General features: G+C 24.9%; 1 protein-coding gene across 3 annotated transcripts in view; it reads left to right on the forward strand.

The window, feature by feature from the left end:
* LOC117179711 (radial spoke head 10 homolog B-like) overlaps positions 1 to 9,915 on the forward strand; it is a 14,948-nt gene that overhangs the window by 1,930 nt on the left and 3,103 nt on the right. For 2 of the 3 annotated variants that reach the window (XM_033371749.1, XM_033371751.1), the window contains 14 exons: positions 278 to 412; positions 533 to 708; positions 786 to 986; positions 3,223 to 3,326; positions 3,402 to 3,488; positions 3,594 to 3,708; positions 3,786 to 3,997; positions 4,064 to 4,339; positions 5,813 to 6,019; positions 6,113 to 6,232; positions 6,324 to 6,458; positions 8,135 to 8,290; positions 8,351 to 8,463; positions 8,549 to 8,795. In XM_033371749.1, coding sequence (XP_033227640.1) covers positions 278 to 412; positions 533 to 708; positions 786 to 986; positions 3,223 to 3,326; positions 3,402 to 3,488; positions 3,594 to 3,708; positions 3,786 to 3,997; positions 4,064 to 4,339; positions 5,813 to 6,019; positions 6,113 to 6,232; positions 6,324 to 6,458; positions 8,135 to 8,290; positions 8,351 to 8,463; positions 8,549 to 8,776 — 2,265 coding nt within the window. In that variant the 3' untranslated portion in view covers positions 8,777 to 8,795. The remainder of the gene's footprint in view (positions 1 to 277; positions 413 to 532; positions 709 to 785; positions 987 to 3,222; positions 3,327 to 3,401; positions 3,489 to 3,593; positions 3,709 to 3,785; positions 3,998 to 4,063; positions 4,340 to 5,812; positions 6,020 to 6,112; positions 6,233 to 6,323; positions 6,459 to 8,134; positions 8,291 to 8,350; positions 8,464 to 8,548; positions 8,796 to 9,915) is intronic. The other variant, XM_033371750.1, reaches the window with a different exon arrangement.

The following is a 9,915-nucleotide window of genomic DNA, read 5'->3' on the forward strand; positions in this document are numbered from 1 at the left end:
GGGGGGGGGGGTCAAAATTGATAGACCCTAGCGTAGTACGTGGTTTAAAATTTCAGAAAAAAATATATAGTATATGATAATTAGGAGCCTTAAACTTGTCAAGGAAATTAAGAGGCTTTAAATACATAAGTACTTTTAAATTTGGTTGCTTAAATCTCGGAGGGGAGGGGGGTCGCCTCTCTCTGGATCTGGCCTTGCCCTAAAATATATATAAATAATTTATGAAATTACTTGTAATATCTGATTCAGTTGAAGTAATGAGAAAATTAATTTTAAGGACGAGAAACATGTTTTTCAAGATGATAAATACGAAATTACTTTTCCAAATGGAAACTCTTATTCCGGCCAGATAAATAGAAATAAAATAGATGGAGTGGGTTCATACTTTTGGCGATATGGAGCTCAATATAAAGTTTGTGAAGGATTTGATAATAATTTTAATTCAATATAGTGATTGGTTAATTTTTAAATATTTTTTTATTATAAAAAAAGAAAGAAAAACATTAATTATAAAGTGACTGATTTTATACAGGGAGAATTCAAAGAAAATCGAATAGAAGGAAAAGGAAATTTAATCTGGAAAGATAACTCTTGGTACGAAGGCGAATTTTTAAATTCTATGAGGCATGGAAAAGGGATTATGGTAAATAAGGATTTTTCTCGTTTTTATACTGGAAACTGGTACATGGGCCAAAAAAATGGAAAGGGGTGAGGGAATATTTCTAAAATATATAGAAAAATTTTGATTTTTTGTAGTTAAAAATTTTGTATTAAATTTATTTCAGATTATGTCGTTATTCCGACGACAATTTTTATGATGGAAACTGGGTGATGGGAAAGAAAAATGGAATGGGTTATAGAGTTTATCCCAATGGTTCAGTTTATATGGGAAACTGGGAAAATGATTTTCGGCATGGTGTTGGAACCATGGTTTGGCCCAATGGGGATATTTATAGGGGTGAATGGGTTTCTGGTAAAATGCATGGGTTAGTTTCATTTAATAAGTATTCTCTTATTTATAAATTTAAAACCCAGAGTGGTCCTTTTAATCGAGGAAAAAAATTTCCGGTCATTTCCAGTTAAAAATAATTCTTCACGGACATTGAACTTAAAAAATTGGAATTCTTAAAACGGAAATTTTTCGCTTTTAGAGAAATAAAAACTGAACTGCAACTTAAAGCGCTCAAAGTGAAATTCTTTTGAGTTTTAAACTTTTATAATTAAAGCTTAAAAAAATGTTAATTCTGAAATTTTTCATTCAAACGCTCAATTATTTACATCTGAAAAAAAAATCGAAAATAAAAAATTCTTCCCTTCAACTCAATAAAAATATTAAAAGCAAAAAAGACATCTTGCAATTCGGAGAAAAAATAAATATGTAAACTAAATTTTGTCTCTTCCAACTCTATAAAAACGTAAAAATAAAAAATGTTTACTCTTCCTATTCAGTAGAAATTAAATACCAAAATTCCTTCCCTTACAACTAAAAAAAAATGTTGAAATTTTCCTTTTTCAGTTCAGAACAAAATTGAAAATAAAAAATTCTTTTCTTCAACTCAATAAAAACGTTAAGGAGAAAAAAAACCTCTTCCAATTCAGATGAAAAAGATAAATAAACAAAATTTTCACCTTTCAAAATCTATTTCAATTTTAAAAATGATAAAAATTCCCTTTTCCAATTCAGAAAATAAATAACCAAAATTTCCTTCCTTCCAACTCTACAAATTTTAAAGTAAAAAAAATTTCCCTCTTTCAATTCAGAAAAAATTGAAAACCAAAAATTTCTCTCATCCAACTCAATAAACATGTTAAGAATTAAAAATGTTCCTCGTCCAATTCAGAAAAAAATAAAAATTTCTTCCCTTCAACTCGATAAAAATGTTTCTAAAAAATGGACTCTTCCAATTCACACAAAAAAGCCAACTTTTCGTCCCGTCCACAAACCAATAAAAATGAAAAAAAAACAAAAAAAGCGTCTCTTCTAGTTAAGGAAAACTTTAAAACCAAAATTTCTTCCTATCAAACTCGATAAAAATCATAAAAATATAAAATTTGCCTCTGCCAATTGAAAGAAAAATTAAAACTAAACATTCCTCATTTAAACTCAATAAAAATATTAAAAGTACCCATTTTTCCTACATTTAACTCAATAAAAATGTAAATAATAAAAAAGTTCCTCTTCCAATTCGGAAAAAATTAAATGCTATTTTTAGTAAGTACACATTTTAAACCAGCATAAACTTTTTTTTTAAGAAATTATGAAACAAAATTGCTCAAGAAGGCTTAAAAGGAATTATTTTCCTTAATAAACTGTTTTTTAAAAACAAATACTCAAGGAAACCAATTTATGCAAAATAATTCCACATAAAAAATAACAATGGAGAATAATGTTTTCAAATAAAATTGGAAAACGGCTCATTAGAGACAGATTTATACATTTTCTTCCCTTCCTTTTAAAATTACAATAGTGAAATTCAAACACTTTTTCATACATGTATTTTTTTCAATTCAAAGTTTTTAATTTTGTATCCTTTGAAATTAATAATTTTTTAATTATTATTATGCATACATAAAAATTCAACACTTTTACTCAAACTCGATTAAAGACTTTGTATTTCAAACTATTCAGTATCAAATGGTTAAGTTTAAAAAATTTAATTTAAAATAATAAACATTATTATTAAATAATTATTTAAATAATAATCAATATTATCAGATTGTTTTTTTTCAATTTCAAATTGAATGGGATATACATTGAATATTATAGATTGAAACAACATCATTATGAATCTATTAATTTTAAATGATTTTAAAATTGAATATGGTTTATAAAGATTCAATTGGACGTTTACATTTTTTTAAACTACTAAGGCTTTCGAAACAAAATAATTCTTCTTTTAACGTTAAAATCTGTGAATTGTTTACTTTTTAACAAATTCATAATCGCCTTGTAGAATCAATTAATGTTCAATTTTTAATACTCAAACTACAGCTCGTTTTTAAAAATCATTAATTAATTTATAAAATCATCATGAGATACGAAATTTGTGATTGGATAGATTTTTATCCAGTAATTTGTAAAATTCCCGGACATTTCCCGGTTAAGTATCCACCCTAAAACATTTAATTTACACTTTTTAATTATATAAACCTAATTTAATAAAATACCTGCTTGATTAATTGTATTTATAAAACTATTCTTTCTCTTTAAATATGAATTAGATATGGTGAATACACGTGGAATGGATATTTTAATAAAACACTTTCTTGGCCTCAAGAGAATTCTTATATGGGTCAATGGTCTTGTGGTTTACGGCACGGAAAAGGTTGCTAAAAAAACTAATCTGGAAAAATCTTTAAATATTTTTTTACTAATTCTAATATGATTTTTTTTCAAACAGGTTTATTGAAATTAAATTCAGCTGGCGGAGCAAAATATTCTGGAATGTGGAATGCCGATAAAAAACATGGCTTTGGAGTTTTAATAGGTTTCCGATTTTTTTAATGTGATAAATATATGAAAAATTATTGATAGATTTGCGAAGGTGTATATTTAATTTTTAGATTAAGTGATTTAATATTTATTATTTTAGGAAATGATGGTTCTGTACTCGAAAGGAATCCACTTTTTCAGAACGATATTTTAGTCTCAGAGAACATAGAAACTAATGAATCAGAAGAAAATTTAGAATACCAGAAAGAGACTAAGTAAAATTTAAATATTTAAGAATAATTTTTGAAGTATTTTTAGAATAATTTTAAAACTGTGTTAAAAAAATGTCCAGATTTATTAAAGAACCTAAAAAAATAGTTGATCCGATCGAAACTAGTCTTCTAAATCCAGAACAATGGCCACTTTTATCTCAATTTATGAGACATTTGTTAATAAAACCAAAAAACGAAATTGATGATACTGTTCTGGAAGTACAAAGGTGTGAAGAATGCAATCTTGAAGTCAAAGAACCTTGCAACTGCCTTAAAGATGTTTTAAAAAAAGGTAAAAAAAACATATACAATAAAAAGTCTGAAACTAAATTAAAATACCAATTATTTTTATATCTAGAATTAAAAACACGTTCTTCTGTGGAAAATACCATTGATTATAATATCAAACTCAAAGAAAAATTACTGAGTCAGGAAGAAATGCTCCTTCGTAATTCCCTCACAACGCATATGCCTCGTTTAAAACAAATTTATGAAACCTACACTAAAGTCTTTTGTCCAAATGAGAAAGTTTCTCCTTATCTTTCCATGAGTCGATTGTCTCTTTGGCAACTTTGGAGAGATTGTGGAATTCATAAAAAAAATATCAGCTTAATCGAAATTGATAATCTGCTTGGTAAACAAATTTCAATTTTTTTCTGAAACTGCAAATTTACAGGCCTCGGACTTACTTTAGAGATTAAAAATAGTTTAAATAGTGTCACAAATTGAAAAAAATAGTTTCATCAAATGTTTCAAATACTAAACTTATGTGTAGTCCCAATTTAAAAGCTTAGAAAATAATTTATAGTAGCCTAATATTTTTAAAGTATGTATGAAAAATTAATTTCAATATTTATTTAAAATGTTATTCTTTAGTGAAGAAATGATAAAAATTCCTATTTATTTATTCCCCTCTTTTTCTCGTTTTACCACTTAAATGCGAATTGAATTTTTAGGTAATTCTTTTAGGTTAAAAATCTATTATTAAATGTTTGGTTAAGAATTCATCTTTTTTGGCTAAAAATTGAACCCTTTAGTTGAAAAGTCGTATTTTTGACTTGATAACTCAATAATTTGATTGAAATTCTTTTTCTTTCTTCACTATAAAAATTTGTTGATCTTGAAAATTCAACTATTTTGTAGAAAATTCATATTTTAGGCTAAAAAATTCAACAATTTGGTACAAAATTTAACGGGTTGAAAATATATGTGTTTTGATAAAAATTCGTCATTTTTAGGAGAAAATCAATTTTTTGTTTGAAAATTAATCTGTTTGAGTTGAGAATTCAAGAATTTTGTTAAAAATTGAACTGTTTTTTTATTTTTTATTAAAATATGAACTATTACATTTTTCGTTGGAAATTCATCTTTTTAGGATATAAATTCAACTACTTGATTAAAAGTTGAACTATCTTTTCTTAAAAGTTAATTTTTTATTGGACTGAAAATATAGCTGCGTATTATGCTAAAATTTCAGCTTTTTTTTGTACAAAATAAATCTTTTAGTTAAAAAATGAAAATTAATCTGTTTTAATAAAGGATTCAAGTAATGAATTGAACATTCTTTTTTATTGGTTAAACCTGTTTTTTTATTTTTAATTAATATCTTTTTTGTTGAAATATCAACTATTCCATTTCCCGTTGAAATTCATCTTTTTATATTCAAAATTCTACTCCTTGGTCGAAACATGAACTACCTTTTCAAAAATTAATTTTTTTGTTGTTAAAGATTCATTAATTTTGTTTAAAACTCATCTTTTTTAGTTGAAAACTTAACTGTTTGGTTAAAAATTTATATTTTCTTGGTTGAAAATTGAACTACTTTGTTAAAAATACAATTTTTTTGGTTGACAATTAATGTGTCTTGTTTTATAATTATAATATTTTGTTGGAACATCGTCCTTTTTGGTTCAATTAAACTGTTCATAATTTAAACTGACAATCTTTTCTTGTTTAAAATATCAACTATTAATTTATAGTTGAGAATTCATATTTTTTCGTTGAAAATTCAACTACTTGTTTGTACTACTTTGTTAATTCATAGGTCTGAGTTTATGAATTCTTTAATAAATTGAAATAATTGTTGTATTGATACATTTACATTTAGCCTCTTCGAGTGCAAAACATCTTGTAGAAACGGAACGTGGTCCATTTGAAAGAATAGAAATTTGGCAATTTCTTTATGCACTTCTTGAACTTTCCTGGCAATTGTATTCCAGATTTGAAAATTCTGGATATTCTGAAAATCGATTAGCTGGAGGATTTTGTAAACTTTTGGAACTAGATATTTTTCCTAATGCAGGAAACCACTGTGGTATAATAATTTTTCTTAATTCGCTAAGATAATACGATAATTTTATTTATAATTAGAAAAACAGACTTTAAAAATTAAATATGCATAATAAAGGGAAAATTTTTGACTATGGAGTAAATTTCTTGCCCCTTTACTCCATTTATCGAATTTATCGAGAAATTGGAGAACCACATTCAGTGAAGAAACTTCTAAGAACAATTTTCAGTCCAAAAGGTTTTATTTTTCTCTAAAAAATAATATAAATAAGACGAAAATTAAATAATAAAAAATATTTTATATTTAAATTCGTCACTTCAAAATCCAGCATCTCCGATCCCGGCTCGGATTTTCGAAGGAAAGGATATAAATACAGTTGTGGAACGAATAGATTTTAATCCAAATAAAGAATCTTTGATTAATTTTACTTCTCTAAATTCCAAAGAATCTTCAAAAAATCTAGGTACTAAATTTAAGTTTTTCTATCACTAAATTCTCACATTTTTAATCTAAATTTTGATTGACAATTCAAAGTTCTACAATTTAAAAAATTTACAATTAAAAACTGTTAAATTTTATATATGCATAAATAAAAATTCTTAAATTTTCTTTAAATGTTTCAAATTGATGAAAATGTTTTTCTAAATCATAAAAATTGTAAAAATTGTTATGATAAAACTTAAAAATTACATGGTTTGTATAGTACATTTTCTAATTATAAACTGTTTAATTTTAATGATTTTCAACTTAAATTTCTATAATTTTTAAGAGTTACAATTGAAAATGGTTCAAGTTTGAAGGCGTATAAATAGAAATTCTTAAATTTAGATGAATTTGAGGATTAAAAATGAAGTTTCTCGATTTTAATTCCAAATCTTCCATTTAAGATATTTCGAATGTAAACAATCGAATTAAGGAATTTTTAATTGAAAAATTGAAAACTTCAATTTTGAAGATTTACAATTGCAAAATCTTTGATTTAGTCGAATGCAAATCATGAAAACTAAAAACTCTTCACATTTAAAGACATACAATTCAAAATTTTAACATTTTAAATATTTACAATTAAAAACTCTTCCATTTTGGAGCTGCATAAATGAAAATTCTTAAATTTTTGATTGGAAATTATTTTGGAAATAAAAAGTCTAGTTTTCAATTCTAAATCATCGAAATTAAAAAAATTTCTAATTTAAATCATAAAAATTACAAAAATGTAGTATTGTAAATTGCGAAAAATAAAAACTTTACATTTTCAAAGATTTATATTTTAAAGTAGGTAATTTGGAATATTTTATTAGAATAGTTCAATTTTGAAGATTTACCATGGAACATTTTTAATTTTCACGAATTGCAATTTAAAATTTTTTAATGTCAAAGATTAACAATTGAAAACTCTTTTATTTAAAGATGTATAAATAAATATCTTTTAATACTTAAAATTCCAAGTTCTACAATTTTGTATTTAAAATTGAAAACTTTTGAATTTTAAAGATCCATAAACAGAATGATTAAATTTTGTTTTGGAAATCAAAAATAAAGTTTTACATTTTGTATGTTCAAAATTGAAAAAATTTCGAATGTAAACCATCAAAATTCCGTCATTTTTAATCGTAAAGCTTTAAAGCTGCATAATAATGAATTGTAAAATTTTAAACTTTGCAAAACTTTTAATTGTAAATTGCCAAACTTAAAACGTCTTCAATTTTAAAGATTTGCAATTCCAAGTTCTATTATTTTAGAGTTACAATTGAAAACTTTTGAATTTTAAACATGCATAAACAGAATTATTGAATTTTCATGATTCTGAAGATTTTTGATATCAAAAATCAAGTTTTAAATTCTAAACGTTCAAAACTAAAGTAATTTCGAATGCAAATAATCAAAATTTAATTGTAAATTTTCACAATTAAACACTTTCATTTTATATATTTACAATTGAAAATTCTTGAATTTTAAATATATTTAAATGCAAATTATTCAATGCTCTTTGAAATTTTTGTTTGGAATAGTTCAATTTTGAAGATTTACAATTCAAATTAAAGAATTTCCATTCAATTCAGAGTCCAAAAGGTCAGATTTTTCTCTAAAAAAATAGTAAGTAAACAGAAAGTTAAATAATAAAAAATATTTTATATTTAGACTCACCACTTCAAAATCCAGCATCATCGATCCCATCTCGAATTTTCGAAGGAAAAAATGTAAATACAGTTGGGGAACGAATAACTTTCATTCCAAATCCAGAACCTCTGATTAATTCCAATTCTCCAAATTCTAACGAATCTGCAAAAAATCTAGGTATTCAATATAATTTTTTCTTCCACAGGAATCTAAAACTTTAAATCTAAATTTTTATAGATATTTCTGTATTTCGAGAACTCGGCCCAACACAATTTCTCTTAATCGTCGCAATCGTTTGTCCATCCATAAAAAACGTAGAACTCAATATCATCGTCAATACTAATTACGAGGTGAAAATAAGTTCGTCTTCAATCTGAAAAAAATAGATTAGAATTGGAAATAATTAAAAAAATAAATAACCTTCTTAATTTTTAGCTTACCTTTCTCGAATTCTATGAACTCCTTTTGGAAGCAACCGCAGTTTTGATAAAAAAAAGGAAAATGAAAGAGCAAAAAAGGTTGCAGGTAATGCAAAACCAAAAATCAAACGAAATTGGAATTGAAACTGTTTCTGTGACTAGTTTAAGTACCAGGGTTGAATCTCACTCTTCGATCTCCATTAAAAAAGGAGAGAAACTGAAGAAAAAGAAGCAAAGAAATTAAAACAAGACACAAATCCGAGGTTTTTATAAATAACAAAAACAAATTCTTAAATTTGAAACTTTGCAGAGTATTATATTTATGTATTAGGAAATAACATTTCTCGCGAAGGTTTCATACAATTATAGTCTCTTTCAATTATCTACATATAGGTACATAAACCTTAACCAATGCATACAAACGAATGAAGCTATTTTACAAAAGTATAAGCTATGAAGTATTAATATTAAATAAATACACTATATATTTCCTAGAATCCTCTTTCCTTTTTACACTGCCAACACAAAAAAAAAATTACGTAGATCAAGTTACGTAGAATTAAAAAAACATGCAAAACATCAACAAATCGAAGCTCAGAAATTAATTTTCTATTCCTCGAATTAAAACGGGAACGACGGTTCCTCAGAGGCTGTCAATAAATTACAAAAGGCTTTTTTCTGAAGATGTTAAACAACTAAATCTTAACTAAAAGAGCTTAATTTTTAACCAAACAGTTCCATTTTTAACAAAAAATTTGTTTCTCTACCAAAAGACAAATTTTCAACAAAATACATAGATTTTAACCAAATAGTTAAACTATCTACTAAAGTGTTAAATTTTTGAGACGACAATACGAATTTTCTAGAAAATAACTGTATCCTCAACCAAAACAGATTTATTTTTAACTAACAGTTGAATTTCTAACCAAGAAATATGGATTTTCCACCAGAATAGTTGAACTTTTAACCAAAAAGATTAATTTTCATGTTTTTTTTAATTTTCAATAAAAAAAACTAATTTTCTAGCCAAAAGGACGAATTTGATACAAAACATTTAAATTTTTAAGCAAAAAGTTCAATTTTGAACCAAGTGGTTCAATTTTCGGTTAAAAAAATTAATTTTTAACCAAAAAATAAAAATGAATTTTCAAGCAAAGGAATGAATTTCGAATTAAAATGATGAATCAACTAGAAAAATTATTTTTAACAAAGTATTTCAACTTTGGACCAGATAGTTTCATTTTCTACCAAATTGTTTAATTTTCTATAAGAAATTGCGAATTTTCTTCTGAACAGATAAATTTTCAAAGACAAAATGCAAATGGAAAAATTTTAAGTTAAGAAAAATTAATTTCCAATTTAAAAATATATACATACATATAA

The sequence above is a fragment of the Belonocnema kinseyi genome, chromosome 9, assembly GCF_010883055.1.
Source record: "Belonocnema kinseyi isolate 2016_QV_RU_SX_M_011 chromosome 9, B_treatae_v1, whole genome shotgun sequence".
NCBI lineage: Eukaryota > Metazoa > Arthropoda > Insecta > Hymenoptera > Cynipidae > Belonocnema > Belonocnema kinseyi.